The 19,765-nt window shown below is 41.0% G+C and overlaps 1 protein-coding gene across 1 annotated transcript in view; it reads left to right on the plus strand.

Annotated features, from left to right (window-relative positions):
• grik4 (glutamate receptor, ionotropic, kainate 4) overlaps positions 1 to 19,765 on the plus strand; it is a 168,376-nt gene that overhangs the window by 122,150 nt on the left and 26,461 nt on the right. Inside the window, exon 10 of the mRNA XM_078246220.1 lies at positions 15,375 to 15,482. Coding sequence (XP_078102346.1) covers positions 15,375 to 15,482 — 108 coding nt within the window. The remainder of the gene's footprint in view (positions 1 to 15,374; positions 15,483 to 19,765) is intronic.

The raw sequence follows: 19,765 nt of genomic DNA on the forward strand, positions 1-19,765 counted from the left end.
GATGTTTTAATAATGATTAGAGAACTGAGAACCCTCTGGCGGAGAACTGACATTTCCCTGACCCCACTTTTGGAACCAGTGACCAGGAGTTTAGCGGTGTAGTTGGAGACGAGAACATTGCTTCAAATCGAAGACTGGCTGGGGAAAATCTCTGTGGGAAAAGTGATTGCCCAATACTCTCCCATCCATCAACAGTATCTCCAAATGCTCTAGTGGGGCTGAGCCGTCACTAGCAGTAAAAATCTATGGTTGATCTCCCAGGTAAAAACAAAATATAGGTTTTATGGGAGGGGAAAAGAAAGGGTCAAAGGTAAACATCCGCACACAATAGCAGAAGTAATAACTGGGTAACCCTAGGTTTCACAATATTTATCAAGATAACATCTTTGGTGAGTCACAAACCACCTTAAGCTTCCATTTTGTACACAGATGTGTTCTGATAGATAACTGTACTATAGAAATGGGGGATAAATGAGACCATATTGGTGAACCAAGTGATGGAAAAAATGCACAAAATAAAGTAAAGAAGGAGGAAATGTGTATGGATGAGTTATATTAAGTAATAATGTATTTTTGAGTTCTTCTGCCAGCCCTGTTTAAAGAAATAGCACGTTGTTGTTTCCATGCCAACCCAGTATTCAGTCACACTGCATAACAGTACTTGATATTGTCTGTGAGTACCAGTATTTTAAGTAGTTGTTGTTATACTATTATGAGATACAGGCAAGACAGAATGTTTGACAGCACAGAGAGGAATAACTGAGTTTCATTTGGACCTTTCAGTTGGGATGATATCCATGAAAGAGGGGATTGCGTCCTGCCTGAGTGTGAGAACCTAAACAACCCGTCTAAGAGTCACACAGCAGCCCGTCTGCCTTTATTAACCTTGTCTGCATCTCCCCATGTCACCTCTTTATACTGGCACTGGGCCAGTCAAGCAGAAGGATAATGCTAGCAGTCCTAATGTGATGATTTCAACCAGAAGTAGTATAAAGCAGCCCTGCCAGTTATGTTAATGGTGAGAGGCAAGGTGTTAGACAGGGGCCAGGATGATGGTGTTGTTTGTTTTGTTGACTAACACCTCCCGCGTGCTGTTGGGTTGGGGCTGCTTCAGCCAGGCAGACACTAGAGGTGCCAGGGCCTTGGCAGAGATAAGGAAGGTGGCTCACTGCCAACACACACACAGAGTTTAAACAGAATATTTGCAAATCAACAAATGACAAGTTATTTAAATTGTTTTGATTGGTCTAAACAGAGTAGTAGCATCAAGTATACAACTCCCACACTAGCCAGTAAATGCACATAGAAAAAAAGAGAAAAGAACACCTTCCATTTTCTTCCATCCAACATTTTCTGATGTTGGATGAGGCATGTTGTACACAGCCGCCAACCTCCATTTCTCTACCCCCACTTCGTCTTTCTTTCCTTAGTCGGTAGCACCCACCATCCTCTCATCCAGAGCCCTGTGGTTGCACTATAGATCGGCTCACGTGTGTGACCATCAGCTCCTTGGGGGTTCAACACTTTACAGCCAATCACTGTCACAAATTGAATTTCTCTGGATGCATTTTCACACATTAGATCAGTTTCCTGTTGTCTGCTCTGCCTTTCTCTGTTTTATCTATCTAGCATTCTGTCTACCTGTATCTATGGCCCTGTTTACACCTGATTTGAAAATGCATTTTGGTATTCCGACAAAGGTGGACAGCCAAGACACATCGCCATTTAAACCTTTGCCTATAGAGCATCTCTTGTCAGCAGAATCCAATGCTTCCCTTTCCATAGGGCAAAACGATGGGCGTCCGACTCATCGTAAAGTGAGCACGTTATAGAGCGCCACCACCATGTCCTGCATTGTTGAGGTATTTTCCTGTTATGTCCTTGTCATTGACACGTCAGGATGCTTTAGCATTTACATAGTCAATATCCACGACGTTCCACTTCCGGGATTGCTCCATTGCTGCCGGAAATTGCACCGGATTTCACTCAATCGGCCGGATGTCCGGTACTTGCGCTTTCTTTGTGTTGGAATTTTAAACATCCGGTCGATTTATAAAGACTACGGTTAACTGCTCCTCAGATCTCTGCAGGATGAATCCAGATAGCTAGCTAGACTATCTGTTCAATCTGAGTGTTCTGTTGCACGCCTAAAACAACCTTTGAAAGTACACATTCCACCCAAACAAGTTCCTTCCAGAGGCTATTTTGCAGACGCACCGTTGCTCTGTCTGGTGCTTAGCGCCGCCCAAGACGATTGTGATTGGTTTAAAGAAATGCCAATAAACCAGAGCACGTTTCCCATCCCGGAATGCTGTGTGGACTAGCCAGACTAGTATTTACACTACAAAAGATATGTGGTCACCTCGGCAACTGGTTTGAGTGATTGGAATACTATACATCTTTGTGGCTGTTTACACTTGTATTTAGCACCGTCCACTTGTGATCCGATCGCCCAAGACGCATTTTAAAACCAAGTGTAAACAGGGTCTATCTGTCGATCTGTCTATTTGTCTGCCTGTCTGTCTATTTAGTCACCATCACGGGTTGTTTCTGCATTACTTTATAACCTAATGAATAATGAGCACCAGTCATTGGATGTGCTTGCCTTTGCATCTTTAATGCAACTGTTAGCTGTGACCAGAGTATGAAATCATTGGTTGTGCTTGAATGCTGACGATGTGAAAAAGTAATTCTTAATGTATTTTTACAACAAACCTCCACATCTGTAATTGTGAGAAACAGTGAGTCTGCACTGGTTCTCTGCCTGCTAGTTTAGGACACTGCAGCAAGGACTTTAGGAAAAAAAATACCCATATCACATAGGTTCTAGACAACTTTAGGATTGATGTAGTGTAAAAAAAATTTGGGGCTGCTCAATTATTAATGCTCTGCATTCAGAACCTTAAATCAGAAAACTGGATACTGTTCTTTTTATTTCTTTTCTTTGAAATATTTATTACTGAATTATTGAAAAGTGCATATTGACCAAGTGTGGTCTGATGCAATATTCATCATAATGATATAAAATATGCTATAAAATAATCTGAAACAAATCCAGTAATTGCTATAACCTTGAAAACAACCATTTCAGATGACAGTTCAGCCAGTTAGCCTAACTTATTTCCAGAATATGATGTGGCTACATTACGCAAAAATCTTTTATTTGTTCAGTTTTGGCAGGCAACGTAAATTTTGCAGCTGCTCCTGTGCTGGCAGCCAGGTAGGCCAATGATGATGGGGTAAGAAGTTGGCATTGCATTGTCCGTGCTCTGGCCGATGCACTACTGGCACCTGTAACCAACAACCCACAGAGGAGGCAAGAGATGCAGGTGGACACAAAGAGAGAGGAAAAAAGAGAAATGAGGGAAGAGGATGACACGCAGAAAATAAATGAGACCGAAAGAGTGTGCAAGAGAAAAATAGGATCGAAAGAAAAGAAGCAAGGACAAAGCTATAAAACTATATTATTATATATAATGATATTTCTGCATTTCAAATATCAGCTGGGGCTTTTTTCTTTTCTTACTGTACTGGTTTAGCTGTCACCACATCTTATACTTAAGGCAGCAACATTGACCTTCACTTCTATTACATGTTGGAATGACTAATCATATTAAAGGAATAGGCTGTAATCCTCCATATCCGTTTGCTATGGCTATTCACTAGCCAGTGTAATGAGCTAGATAAAGGAGACTAATAGGAAGAACTATCTTGGCTTGTGTGTGCGAATGTGAACGTGTTTCTGAGTGTATATTCTCCAGATGGTGTGAACACCAGGGGTATGCTCGAAAAACAGTATTATTCCAGATATATACAGATGGATAATATAACTCAACCTGTTCCTCTGAACGCGCAGACTGCATTCTCCTCTTCAGGAACATCAAAAGACGGACCCGTTTTCTTAACTCACACTCTTGTTGCTAGAATGGATTACACATGTTCTGTTTTGGGGGGATCAGAAGTATGAGAGTCACTTTATTGTGATACTTGGCTGTGGCAGCTGTAGGACCGCTGACTGATCAATCTGACATAAGTTCACAGTGTGTATGTGCCGCTGTGTGCCTGTGTGTGGTCATCTGCATGTATGCTTTTATGTTTACACTTCTAGTTTGTGTGTGTGTGTCAGCGCTTATGTGTGTGCATTGATGGGGTTGGTGCCAGCCCCCGCTGCCTGCCTCTTGGCTCTTCACACAATCACACACAATAAGGCCACCAACATCTATGCATGTTTAACAGAAGCACAAGTCTTTTCCAAAACAATCATTGCAGCCTGGCAGCCAACCGCACAATAGCACAAACCATACTGATAGAGCAGTCCAGCCTCTGGCCTCCGTGGACTGGCCCTCATTTTCTGCATGGAGCTCATTGACAGCAGAATGCCTGTTAATGGAGGAAGCTGTAAAATTAGTAATTATTGCAGTTTGGGGTAGGCAAGCTGTTGCCTGTTACAGCGCTTGGCTCTGTTATTTGACAGTGTGTCAGAGTGCAGAAGAGAGGGTGCTATGTAAGCTGCATCAGTATGTTTCTCTGTTTATGTATATTTGTGTGTGTGTGTTTGCATGCACACACGTGAGTCTCTGTGCATTGCAGGGGGCTGCAAACACTCTTGGCCAACTCCTGGAGAGAAGGGAATCACTAATTAAGTTTTATAATGGAGGCACTTTATCACAGTTTTGGTATAGAAACCAACTGAAAAAGAGAAGAAAGAGAAACAACTTAAAAAGAGAGGATTGTTACGTCTACGGAGCAGGTTATAAGTAGGTTACAGCAGGACACGCTGGCCAGAAGTGGAAAAGGCCGACTCCAGCATGACTCAAAGCAAATTGTTCTCAATAATGAGTCTATAGGTGCTTTGAAAAATGCTTTGCTTTAGAATAGATTTGGCTTTGACATTCTAGCACACTCATGTATTTTTATGAAGCCTGCAATGTTGATACCATAGTCTGAACTGAGTCGAACTGCCATAGCTGTAAAACAAAGGTCAAAGAAGCATGAAAGAATCCCCAATGACTGGGACTTACAGCACCGTAGTTGTGTCTGAAGGTGCACATTTTCTCTCACTTTGTTTTATGCAATCTTCAAACTCTGCTTCCCTGATCTGAAAACTGTGATGCAATCAACATTACTTGAAATCATGTTTTTTTCCCCTATTACTTCCACTGAAGTAATAGAAATCCCTCCCTGGGTGAATGTGCAAGCTGCCTAAACAACCCCTGGCAGATTTATTAAAATAGAAAGAAAGTGTCCCAACTCATTCCTTTTTATCAGGGTAGATAATATTTGCTGCAGCATTACCAAGAACGAATTACTTAAATACAAAGAACTGATTAGGTTTCTGGCTCAGGTAGAGAATGTTATAGCCATGTTTGACACAGCAATCAAATAAATTTAGATTATTTTGCCTCATTTCCCTATTCCATTTATTCGGCCGCCACAGCCCAAACCATTTGTTCATCTGATGTAAATAAACAGGAGTTTTGGTTGCAATACACTTTCTTTAACTTGGATGTTGATTTTTTTAATGGTGTCTTCCTCCCACATTTTAGTCCCATGTTCTCATGTGTGTGCATTTGTATGTCCCCATGGTGAATCTTTGTGAAGAGATGCCCTAGTACACCCTTTCCAATTTTCTGAATTATCATTTTTTAATAAACTTTAGTCCCCAGGTGTCCTTGTGTCAAGGTCTTCAGAGGTGGAGCCAAAGAACAGAGGTGGCGTAGTAAGAGGGGACCCTTATTATACTCATCTGCTTTCCCATATCTGAGGGAACGCTGAGTGCCTGGAATATCTTAGACACACACGCGCGCATACACACACACACACACACACACACACACACACACACACACACACACACACACACACACAAACACACACATGCACTGCATGGGCACCACTTCAATTTGCAAAAAATTATTTGAGCTGTGTTATTTACACAAGACTTCCTCCAGTTAAAGAGTGAATGTGTTCTTTCTTTTTTGGATTGGATTTATTTATTTCCTGTCAGCGCTGCTCCTACGTTTATTACAGCAATCTTCTTTTTCCTTCCCCTCCCTTTTTCTTTACTACCACCCTGTCTCTGGGAACACTATTACTCTAGCTGCACCCTCTGCTGCGGATGCAGATGCACTCAATTCAATTTCTCTCCGTTGCTGCAATGTGAGGGAAAAAGGGAGGGAAGGGACAGGTACAGCGAAGTTGAGGGGCGGAACAAAACGGGGAAAATGGAAGGGGATGAGAGGTGTGGGTTGGTGCACAGCAGGTTGACAGATTCAAGATTGCCTCCACCCTTTTCCTTTCCTTGAAGGACATTATCATAGGAACCCTGTGTAGCTCAGCTCAGCACACCACGACATGGCTTGGATCTCTTTCTCTGCCTCAGGCTCCAGCAGAGATGAGTACATCTTAACCAGGTCTAATACGCAAGAGCTGGTGCTTGAGCTACTGCCGCTAAGGTTAGAGTAAGGTGAGGCGGCCCTCTGATCTCCACAGTGCAGTTTGAACATATTTCAATCTTTGACTGTGTGTGTGTTTGTGTTTGTGTTTGTGTGTGTGTGTGTGTGTGTGTGTGTGTGTGTGTGTGTGTGTGTGTGTGTGTGTGTGTGTGTGTGTGTGTGTTGTGTGAGCGAGAGAGAGACAGGCAGAGAGAAAGAGAGAGAGAGACGGTATTAGAGGGAGAGTAAGTAGTTGTCTGTGTTACAGCTGTGTAATTGCAAACAAATGCAAATAATTACAGCAAGTTTTACATTGTAAGAGGTGGCAGTTTTAATCAGATGTAAAGGTGCTCCAGATGGCCTCCTAAAACAAGGTGTTCTGGTTTCACATCAATTGTGCAAATTGAGTTTTCCCATTAATCATTTTAAATGTGTCTCTTTATCAAGGTAAGGATTTACTTTAATAGGGGCTCATGGCAAAATTGTCCTGGAAAATTCATAAAAGCCAGTGAAATTTAGAATCTGTGAGGAAAATGCCCCTGATATTAGTCAACAAAAGACGTACCCATGACAAAGGGTCAGGTGCAGACAAAGAGTAGAATGGAAAACTGTTATTTGCCAGCAGGGGAAAATAAATTGTAGGGGTATACATTCTGTGTTTATTTGCCAGTATGAAATGCAGCTGTATTATTTCACAGTTAAATAAAATTATCCCTGAAAAGTTGCACAGCATCTCTGAGGATCAGATCAAGGGACGTTAGAGCCTGCTGGAAAACGACTTCTTCTCTTCCCTGGTTCTTAATGTAGTGTTTTATTTTATGCAGAGTTTTATCTTTTGTTATCCATATCCCGCTAACAATATTCAAAAGCTCATCAGGACTAAGCGTTCCAGTTTCATTTTGTTGTTAGTATTATACTGCCGTAGATAATGTGTGTTTGAGTTTTTATGTGCACTAGCATGTGTAGTTCATGTTTCCAGCCACTGGAACTGCAGCATGTCAGACCACATTTACTTCTGAGGATCATCCATTAAACACGGTTTCTCTTTCACCTTGTTTATGTGCCATCTTCTTTTTCCCCCATTTCTGCTCACTTCATTGTGGAGACTGAATGCTTTGTACTTTTCCAGCAGGGAATTTAGACTTTGGAATCAGATGCCTGGAAGCCCAAATTAAAAGTGTGAATTCAGTATCGTCTTTTCTATCACTTCCTCAAGCAACCGTTTGCATTCTCGCTTCATTTTTTTATGTTCAGTCTTTCCTAGGGTAGCTCCTTCTTTTAAGTTGCTTTAATCTCTCTGGTGTTAGTGATGGTCTATGTTCAGCGCCAGTGTTGGGCAAGTTACTTCCAAAATGTACTTATACATTATAGATTACTAGTTACTACTACTAGTAGTTATATTACAATATTACTGTCTCTGAATTGTATTGCTTTACACTACTTTTGCATTACTTTTTAGTTACTTTCACCTAAATAACAGCAGAAGTTTGACTTGGCAGGTAGTTTGTGAATTTCACCACCGGATCAATAAAGTCTCCTCTTTATCCACTTTAATACATCATAGATTATTCATAATATTATGCATAATTAATATGAATATGCAAAGTCACTAAAGCTATAAAAATAGAGATGTAAAATGTACAATAGGCAAGTAGGAGAAAATGAAAATACTCAATTAAAAGTACAGTTGTATTGAAGTACAGCATAGTTACTTTCCACGGCTGATAAAATGCAATGATATTTACGTGTAGCAAGCCTAAACATTAATTCCCGACATGGTTCTATCTGTCAGCAGCTCGGACACACTGCTGTCCACGCTGACGTACCGTCACCTGTTGGGACACAGATGTTGTCCGTACAGTCTCTGGTTCTGGCTTTGACCACGCAACATGGGAACCATGTAAACCTTGTTTTTTAAAAAGTGTTTTGATGCAGGAAACTGTTATATAAAGTTTAGTTACAGCAATATGCCCTCTTGCTAATGTCAGTATTGCTCAGATGCAAAGCAGTGGATCAGTTTATGAACAGCTTTGTCTCCTCCGGTTTATTGCACACAAAGCTGTCTCTGTTATGAGTTAAATGTCCTTAGTGCTGCAGACAGATCTGGAGGTCAGAGAAGCTATGCATTTTGAGAAGAAACATCTTGTCTGCTAGGAAAAGACTCAAGTCACTTTTATTAGAATTCTTCTCTATACACTTTCATTTAATTTACTCGAATACTGATGAATACCAATCACAAGTGATACATTTAATTAAATGCAATCTTTTGAAGTAAAATTATGTCTGGCCTACGATGAATGGGTTTGATACAGAATATACAGTAAGACCTTGTGTAAGACCAACATGGGCATGCATATACTATGTTAATATTAACTGACTTGGTGTTTTTTTTCTCTGAGACTCACACACACTGACAGTCATTTCCAGCGGGGATGTAACAGACTGTGTCAGCTGCACGAAACGGCTGTTGATTTAAATTTGGTGGACTAGGGGGAGCTGAGCAGCGTTGCTTACAAGACATACATATAAGACATAGATCTTTTGGCAAATCCCCCCTTAATACCTCTCAGGACTTCTCTCAAAACCTTGGGAAATCTTAAGTTAGTTAAAGACAAGGTTTAAACTACCTTCTCCTGAGTGTATACAAAACATGTGTTACACATATTGGAGGCATTTTGTGGCACCAGTCAAGGCAAGGCATATTGAATTGTAACCAATAACTGCATGAGATCAAATAAGAAATTAATGCAATCCTACTGAATCATGAGCAATCTGCTCAAAGTTATCTTCCCTGGGCTGAATCTCCGTCAACATATTGAAATGCATATTGAATTTGTCGAAGCAGCGACTCACATCACTAGTCTACACACACCGGCATCCTTTGTGTGTCTCTAGTTCTCTTTGTTTGGTCTCTCAGAGACGTACAGCAGTCCCCTTTCCTCTTTTGTTTTTCTCAGTTTGCACTTTGCAGGCTGGAGATGGGGAATAGATCAAAAGCAGAATGGATGAGCTGTTTTGCAAGATCCCCCAGTCTTAACGGATTTCAAGGCTGGGTGAAACTATGGGTTGTGTGTGTGTGTGTGTGTGTGTGTGTGTGTGTGTGTGTGTGTGTGTGTGTGTGTGTGTGTGTGTGTGTGTGTGTGTGTGCACGTGGTTGCATACGCGTGGGTGCGTGCGTGGTTATATGATATGTACATGCAAATTTATGTGTATGTGCGTGAGTGCCTCTGTGCCTGTGTGCCTGCAAGTTTGCCTCTGTGTTTCTGTTTTTATCAGTCTGCACAGTGCACCCTTGAAACCCCACCAAGACTTTCGATATAATGAAGCTACAGAACAACCATAAGTGTAATCTTAAAGGTATTGTTTTATTGGTTCTTTCTTCTGGGTAAAGACAGGTTCATACTCACATTTTCTTCTACCAGCCATCTTGTTAGATTCTTTAAAAGATTCCCATTTCATATCACATTCATTGTTATCGTTTTATTATTATTTTAGAACTTAAGTGTCAACAAAACACTTACATTTGATCTACCGTAGCACACTGTACAGTCTTTTACATTAGCTTGGCTCAAACGTATGCATGGGAGTAAAAGTAACAAAAAACAACATGTCTATAGACAAATTAAAAAGATATGAAAGAGAATAAAGCAAAACTTAGCATATACAATGCAATGGCCACGCAAAAAGTAATTCTTCTAGCTGAGCCCACTCACAGCCTCCCCACATATGATCTGATCTTCATGAATGCAATTCTGGCTGTCTGACATGATGATATGACAACATCTAGAGCAGCTAAACAAATGACTGGGTAGAGATGGACACCACTACACTGTCCACACACTAATTATTTTACCTGCTGTAGATGTTGTCACATCATCATGTCAGACAGCCATGACCCCTAATGTTGTAGCAATTCATATCACTTATCTTCATACTACACTTTCAGATGAGTGGAGAGCTGGAATAGAGTTGTCAAGTCACAAATCATAAATTCACCTCAAGGGGTTTTACAATCTGTACAGCATACAACACCATTTATCCTCTTGAAATCTCGAGTCAGATAAACCCCCCTCCCAAAAAAAACAAAAAAACGGATAAGGATTGCCCGAAGGAGATGAGCGTGTTGGAATTGGAACACACCCCTAAAGCTCTTGCTCTGTCCCCAGTGTTTAGAGAATGTCTCCACTAACATGGTCATTAGAGATGAAGACATTTGGACAGTCTGTACAGTCAGTATTGCAGAGGCTGAGCAGGGACTGTGACTGCGAGGGCTTCCATTGTTGCTTTCTACTCTAAAGGGGATGCAGCGCTTGGAGAACATGCAGCGCTGCTTTGAAGATCTGCTTTGACAGCTGAAGACCTTCTCCTCAACCCAGAGTTTGAGTCTCATTACAGGGATTGAACAAGCTGTGCCATTATTCACCATAATGCCAAATAATGTTTGCTGACTAGCTTTGGAATGAATTACCAGATCGCAAATAACATGATTTATTTGTGTGTGTGTGTGTGTGTGTGTGTGTGTGTGTGTGTGTGTGTGTGTGTGTGTGTGTGTGTGTGTGTGTGTGTGTCTGCGTCTGCGTGTGTGTTCAGAAGTAACAAACACAGCACAGTTTAGACTTTTATGGAACAGCAGTTTTGAAAAGTGTAACCAGCAGGAAGTAATAGCAAGAAACCACAAGTCTGTAGCTCATTTTTCTTCAATCAGCACTAGAGTCACGACTGTGTGCTTTCCCCAATCCTCTCTTTACTATATGGCAGTGACAACCACCCACACCACCATCTGTCTAGCCCCTGAAGTTTGCCTACGACGCCACCCTGATTAGTCTCATTCCTATTGATGATGAGTCATACCAGAGAAAGCTTCAGTAAAAAGAGAGTCAATTTTTCCCACTCACTTCTCCATAGAGAAAACATTCACAACAGTTACACACAAACACACACTAATACAATGCCTTTGCTCGTCATTTGTACAATGTGATCATTGTGAGGCAGAGTGGGTGCTGTCTAAATATAACTGCTGTCTGTTTGGTTTTAACCGGGCGCCAGCTGCTGATTCAACCGGTGGTAATGTCCGCTGATGGGTAAAAACTGCATCTACTTCAGCATATTTTCCTCAAGCTGAGATGGCATAACGTTGCCATAAGAGCAATAAAAGTCCATCCCCAGAGGCCTTTTTTTTTTTTGCTTCATCATTTTGCTTCTGCAATTCACACGGCCACAAACAGACATGCACACATATAAGCATACAGAGAGGAAAACACACACACACATTTCTGTCTCGACTCAGACTCATTTGCACCACCTTGACACCTGAATGCTTTAGCCTTGGTGTAAGTGGGCTGTATGACATTATGCTTGATAATGGTAGCTATGCTTCTCTCATATATGATGGATGTGTCTGTCACAGTGCAGTTCCGCCACACCCTATTGGATACGGCATTTTTCTGACAGGAAAATCAGCCAATCTTGACGCTTCAATGAGCAGCCTCCCTAATCTTTTCCTCGTGCTGTAATTCCAGGTTGCAGAATGAACCCTGGGTAATCCCTCACAGGGTGCGTCGTTCCACTTGTTGTCACTTTCCCCATCTGTCTCTCTCTTTTTCCACGCTCTCTCGCTCTTTCTCTTTATTTTGCACTTGCATACACTCTGTCTCTCTCTCTCGCTCTCTCTCTCTCTCTCTGTCTTTTCTGTCTCTCAGTTGCTGTCTCTTTCTCTTGTTCTCTCAGCCTGATGTTCTGGCTCCCTAGCTGGTTGCTCCTCATACTTTCTCATTGATTTTTTTTCCGTTCGCCAGCCTCACTGCACCTACTCAGTAAGTGATTGACATTCCCCTGCATCTTTCTCTTTCTCTCAGTCATTCCTTTTGCTCCTTTCCTATTCCCCTCTCTCTTATTATACCTTATTTGTCCTCCTGCCTCCGCCTCAGTAAAATAAACAGAGCACAGTACTCAACAGTCTGAACTTTGTCTGTATTTGTTTCTTAGATTCAGTGGTTGTACTGCACATAGTTTATTGTTGTATTGCAATTGTATTGTAATTGCAGTGTGAATACCAAATTAATGGCACTGCAGATGAGAAACATCAAGTTACAGCTATTTATGTTGCGTACCAACACAGTCTGGTATTTGGCAATATGCTTCCTCTCTCCATGATACAAGCTATTACATCTATTAGATTCTTGGGTTATGCTTCATGTATAATTAGGTTTCACACTTAAGAGTTTGCATTCTGTGCTCCAAGGGAACTGACATGTAAGATCATTGATGTTTCTTTTCTGACCATTAAATTAATGGCAACCATGTTGCGCTCTGATTAATATTTCATCAATTTAATTAGTTAGTGTTGGTGGCTCTCCAACTTTTAGACACTTTGTTGTCATCTTTTCATCCTATTTGTGTTATATAATGAGTAGCCTCCCATTTTTATTGCTCAAATCAGTAATTACAAGTGTAATTCATTGCATAAAGTCTTACAAAGAATAATTACAGCATTAAAGGTTTTCAATCTGTGTGTTTGCTCCCGAGCGTGCTTTCCTGCTTACATTAGCTGATATATCTTCCTTCCTGTTAGTCGGGGTGACTCACAGACAGAACAGCTCTATTTTCTCCCCCTCCCAGCTTAGAAAGAGTTGACGGCAAATGCCACCAAAGGGCCTGTTCCTCCCCCGCCAGCACATGCTTCTTCTCCCTTCCTGCTCACAGCCCCCTCATCTCCCTTCTCCCTCGCTCTCTCCACATCCTTTTCCTGGGTAGGAGTCACAGTGCCACCCCCTCCCATTACTCTCTCAGTCCCACCCCATGCTCAGACCTCTGGTGACACCTGCTGAGCCCAGCCAAGCCATTGACTCCCACCTCCCAGCACCTCCACAGGCACTGACAACTGATTGTGTACCCTGATTGCTGAACACCATATTTCCCAGGTACCTTTTCGGTCGTGCCACAGTATTTTCACATTTTCTCCCTCTCTGTTACTTGAGGCCGTCATCAGCAGAGTGTGGAGTGTGTTGTTCAGGGGGTTTGGGTAGCTATAGTCTATTTGTGTGAGCAAGGTGCTGTTTCTCCCAACAAGTAGACCAGAGGAAATGGGAGGCAAGATCCTTTTGATCATATACTCTCAAAGGAAATCTTTGATTCCGGGAGCTGTCTCTTCCTTTTTTTATATCTCGCATCAGAATTCATCAAGGAGAGTTGTTAAATGACTTCCAAATGTAGGCACTGATCAACATGAATGGGTTCTAATCTCTTGAGAATTTTGTCAATTTAGCCTTGAAACAAACTAAGACTAAGATTGGAGAGCTTTGTTTACTGTAGTTTTTTTTCATATCAGACTTCAATCACTGATCCTCTAACAGTCTGTCCTCTCCCATCTCTAACCATTATTAATACTGCTAAAACCCCTTTCTAGTGTGGCCGGGTTAGCTCAGTTGGTAGAGCAAGCACACATATATAGAGGTTTACTCCTCGACGCAGCAGCCGGGGGTTTGACTCTGACCTGCTGCCCTTTGCTGCATGTCATTCCCCTTCTCTCTCCCCTTTCATGTCTTCATCTGTCCTGTGGAATTAAAGGCCTTAAATGCCCAAAAAAAAAAAAAAATCTTTAAAACCCCTTTCTATCATGTAATCAGAGGACTCATTCAAGTGACACGGTTTAAATCACACCAACAATGTATCAAGGCTAAATTAGATTCCATATTTTCTCATTTATTCCTCCTATATAATATTCATAATGGAGAGAGGTTGATTATTATGATAAGGGATATTATTTCTCTACAGTCTTCTAGACGGGTGGCAATGTTTACATAATGAGGTAGATTACAGAGTTTGCATGTAAATGACAAAAAACAAGAGTGTTTTGAATTGTCATAATTTCTCACTGAGCCTCACAGGTTGTTATAGGTTAGCATATTTCAAGGCTGTCATCCTGCTTTCATGACCTCAAATACTCCTCATATGTTAAATCTAAACAGGCGAAAAGTTACACAAACTAATCAAAAGAAACATTTTGCATATATTTTTTGATCTTCTGTGCCAACACATAAAGCAACTGCTAAGTTTGTTATTGACATTGAAATTGAGTGTTTGTGCGGCAGCTGCATAAATGAAATTATAGTAGTATTACAGTAGCACTTACATTATAATCGCCGGCAAAAAGCTCTGTTGTCATGTCACAACTAACATTTTTCACTGTACTGTATCCAGTACTTGCACAGATTTTAATGAGCTTCAGGGTTGCAGAATTTTCCCAACCATTAGAGGAGCTGTCTAAATTATACAAGGTCAGAGCATACAAATCACCAAGGTTATTTCTCTTTTCATGGCATTATGGTAAAGTGGAGGTGAGTGAGAGGAATATGTACCTGAAAGTAGCAAGATGCAAAGTAGATTTTTCGAAATGCTCGTGTCTGCAGAGTCGTCATGGTGTTGAGGATTGACAAACTTGGGTCGAGTATAATAAATGAAGAAACAGGAGATGGCAGAGACAGATTGAATGGGGATGGGAAGAAAGACACCATGTGAGGTGGAGGTGTGAATCCCCACTCGAGCTGTAATGGAAATGAGAATGTGGCTCTGCGCCACAGGATTTGCCGGTAATTGGTTTAATAAATGCATTCTGTTGCCTCTGATTGAACACATGCCCTGTGTTTGCTACTCAAGGAGCCACACACACATATTGTCTTTCTCACTAACTCTCACTATCTCCTTGTCTCATAACATGGTGATCGCTCCACTGCTTTCTCTCTGTCTTACGCTGTCTTTTGTGCAGGTCATACTGATTGTCCTTTCGAGAAGAGGGAGGCAGTTAAGTTCCATGTTGTTTCTATCGGCCTTTTCCAGGTGATGACTGATGCGCGCGCGTGTGTGTGTGTGTGTGTGTGTGTGTGTGTGTGTGTGTGTGTGTGTGTGTGTGTGTGTGTGCGCCTGTGTGTGCTCTCTTTACAGATTGGCTTGTGGCACTCTGAAGATGGACTGTCCATGGAGAGAAAGCTTCGATCAATTAATGTGACGGACACCCTCTTCAACAGTACTCTTACCATCACGACAATATTAGTAAGTACCACTGTATGCACGCTGATACGCACACATCAACAGTAGACCGTGTCATTGTATTAGCTTAACTCCTCGGCTGATCTACATGTGGCTGACATTCTGTGGTTGACAGACAATTACCATATCAAAAACCCATTTTGAATTTTCAGATCCAAACTCAGTTCCTCTTGGGATCAGAGGAACTGCTGCTGCGTGATTGTTTTGCCCTGAGTACTTCAGATGTGGCTACATCACAGTGCATCAGCAGGAGCTAATAATTCCCCATGTCAGACATTCTCAGCCTCTGTTGTAAATATAGATCATGTGAGTGCTAGTTCTTACTGCCATCACTCTGCTACCTGTTAAAAGGGATGCAGTTTTTAAGCAATGTCCTTAATCACCTGCCATGTCAATGATCAGTGATCTATGAATCCTTAAAATCTTATAAAATACAAACAGTTGACTTTTAAACACAATTAAAAAAAGTGAATTATTTAAACAAGATTTTCTTAAAAGGAAACATAATTGCTGCTCCTGCTCTGTCTGTCGTTATTTAACAAGTGGCCAACAAAATTCAAATGAGTAAGCATAATGACATGAATAATTTAATGGCTTTATTGAAGGACAAATTAGATGACACTAAACACGCAGGGCACCTTAAACATCTCATTAATAAAAAAGACTATAAAGGTTCAGTATGCTTCAATCAAAACTAGTTTGTACAATGTTAAAGTGAAAATGTTTAGCGCTGCTCCAAAGGCCACAATTAAAAGTGGGGCAAAAAGCCTCCCACTGCCTTCCCAATCTCTCTCCAAGAATTCTGTTCTTCGTGCATGTTTTTTGTAGTCTCAACGTGTTGAATTGTAAATACAGCACGGGGATAACAGTGGACCCTTTCAGACAAAGGCATTTATGACGTTAGCTTAAGAGAGAAGTTCAAATATGGGATATTTTCTCACTGATTGCTGCATAACGTGGCCGTTCTTGTCGGATGTCATGTTCAGAAAAAATATATATGCAGCCCTCGAACACCAGAAAGGTGCGGGGGAGGAGGATTCAGATGCTGGTTGATAACCTGACTGCACTTTGTTTAAAGCATATGGACCCTTATAGCTTCTACATTCCTACAGATATATTTTATTCATTAACATATTAACATGATCAGTGGTGAGTCATAAGCTATTCACTGTGACTCCTTCTTGATGAAAATGTTGAAGAAGAATAACTGAGCCCTGGAATTTAACAGCAGTCACACACAGCCCACGTATACTGTAACTTTTGTTCCGTTTAGTTTTATGATGGCCATTCTCATGTCTCAATTATGTCTCATGAGTTATTTCAATTTGTGGGTTGATACCATTTATTACAGAGATTTGGTGCAAAATTTTTTGACCCATTATCAAGAAGATAATGGGAAAAGATAATGGGAAGAATTGATACAGATTGTTAGAAATCCCTCGTAAATACCACATTAGGACACCAAGACGTGAGGAACACCTTAGTAAATCCATGCTGTGTTTTGGTATCAAAAACATTTGACATTTGGAGATTTCACACATTACATTTGAAGAATTTCATTTTTTTTGCAGTTCGATGGTGAGCGCTTATGTTCTGGAAACTGCTCAGAAACCCACTTATTGTTAATATACATAGGAAAGCCATACATACCTCTGAATGCCCTAGGTCTCAAGGTTGTGATTGTTATCATTGAGGTCACAACTGATCATTTTATACAGTGAGGTCAATTTAAAAAAAATTGGTTTAGCTACAATGAAATAGCTACTATGGGGACTAACATCACACATGAACGCAAATGGAATCATTGAATCCACAATAGTCTTAGCTTTTCAGTCATACCCAATTCATGCAATTCCAAGACTGTTTTGGGACCCCAATATGCAGAAATATTCAAATACACCATTTTAGAGTAGGCAAAAATAACACATTTATACTGCATTAAAAAACTGCATGTTTTTTACCCAAACTGCATGTGTTTAGCATAAATAGTGAGACTCATATTATTTATAATTTTCTATGATTATGACAATAGCTTAATTTTAGAGCCCGCTACAGCCTCCTAAAGACAGTAATGTCGGCCGAAATCGCCGGCTGTCCCAGGGGTCTCTAACAGTTAACACTGGTCCGACACTCCGGGCCAATCAGCTGGCTAGGCCACTGCTCCTGATGGCCAGTCCTGGCCTGTTGCAAAGAAGGAATGGTAAACTTGTCAGATGAAAAACTGACTGAACTCAATGACCTGTAACCTCTAACGAGTCTTCAAGGAAAGCAACAGCTTTCATAGTGCCATTCATGTCATATTTTGCAAAACCAGTCACAGTGTGCCACATCACAGTTGTATAGTTAATATATTCTTGACTGGTCCAATTCTTAACAGTGATTAATTGCTCAGTAATTAATTAGCTACCTGTTTTAATTAGTAGAGCAGATGTGTCAGGAATTTTCAAAACTTGTGAGAAGAATATAATACTGTTCATAAGTTCAACTTCTCTGTTTTACAGTAGCTTTGATATCACATCATAGGTGATAAATGGATTCATGTTGGAACTGCATAAAACCATTCAGATTTTTAATCAGCTGCATTTGACAAATGGCTTCTCCTTATCCCTTGATACACACAAACACACAGACGGTCGCACACACAAACCTGTCACTCGCCCAGCTCCTCCTCTTCGCTGATGAATCAGACGATAAGACACAAAGTAGCTTGTAAGCAGAGACAATTGGCCCAGTGTGTTATTTTGAGTGGCTGGCTTATCTGCTGCGGAGCCGTGGGAATGAGGGAACGATATATTGCCATATTTTGCCACTGAACAACTCACTGGTCTCATTGAGATTCAGATGGAACGGTTCATTTCACGCAGGAGGGAAAGGAAAGGGCGCGAGGGGAGGATAGAGGTGTATGTGTGTGTGTGTGTGTGTGTGTGTGTGTGTGTGTGTGTGTGTGTGTGTGTGTGTGTGTGTGTGTCTGTTTGTGTTTGGGTTGAGGGGGAGTACAAATAAGACAATATTTTCACAACAGAAAGAGGGTGTGAAAGAAAGAATTGGCCGAGCATCGAGCTTTGATTTCACTTTGGAGATATAGAGTCCCCGGACCAAACTTCGGAAGCCACCAAGGAGCAATTTTCAGTGCCTATCACAGCTCATTCATCATGGTGTGATTGCCGTGTCGCTGTTATCTCGCTTGCGGGCGGCAGACGAGCCGCAGCTGAAAGCCTCCATAAGAATTCCTCCATAAGAATTCCTTACCTGTAGCACTGGCCTGGGAGACTGTGTGTGTGTTTGTGTGTGATTGCACTAACACTTACAGTATTTATGGATGTTTTCTTCCAAGCATTTGTGTGTGTATGTGCAGTGTGTGTATTTGTGTGTTTGTGTGCACTCTTGGCATGTTCACCTGGCCTTTACAGGGCAGTTTCATTACACCAACACATGGCCGTCATCTTCTCACTTCAATTTCACAAACTGCTCTAAGGCAGACACAGAATTGATTATTATTTTACTGCAAGGCCACAAACCACATATTTGTAATCAGTGGTTGAGTTTGTAACAGGCACTGTTCAGGTCTTAGTGAAATAATGTTTTTGTAGCCACACTGATGTAATAGAAAAAGCCCATGCTTCCTCAGGATAAAATTATCTTGGTTGTGTTGTCCTAAATCATGTGTGGTATTGTGGTGTCTCTCTATTCTGATATACAGTAGCTTGCCAAACAGTAGAAAGAGTAATCTGTTTTATTTCTATATTTCTTTTAGTAAATTCTGATCTCAGGTGATTTGTGATTGTGTAACTGCTGGTTTTTAAAGCTACATTGTGTAAGAATTTCTCCCATCTAATGAAATTTCTCCCATCTAATGAAATTGTATATGACAACCAACTGAATATTACTTTCTAGCCCCTCCCATTCCGAGCGCATTTTAACTCCTACGGTGGCCGTATTATTCCAAGAAGTACGACTTTGTCCGTGAGTGTTCCTTCCAGTGTAATAATAGTTTTACGTTATTTTGGTACCATTTCATTCAACATCAGCTATCAGGTTCCCAAACATATGCAAGCTAATGTTAGTAAAGTATCAGTGCTATCGTTATTCTGTATATTGTATGAGATTGTAAGGCAATGTTTACAGCGTAGGAGAGAAGCAACGGAGGTTTGTGTTTATAATATATTTCTCTGAGCAGTATGAAGAATGTCAGTGAAACCGAAATTATCTCTTAGTACCTCCATTGTTTACACGCAGCTGTTCTAGCTGTAGCTAGTCTGTGTTACAACTCCATTGCGTGAGTTGTC

The sequence above is a fragment of the Sander vitreus genome, chromosome 3, assembly GCF_031162955.1.
Source record: "Sander vitreus isolate 19-12246 chromosome 3, sanVit1, whole genome shotgun sequence".
Lineage (NCBI taxonomy): Eukaryota > Metazoa > Chordata > Actinopteri > Perciformes > Percidae > Sander > Sander vitreus.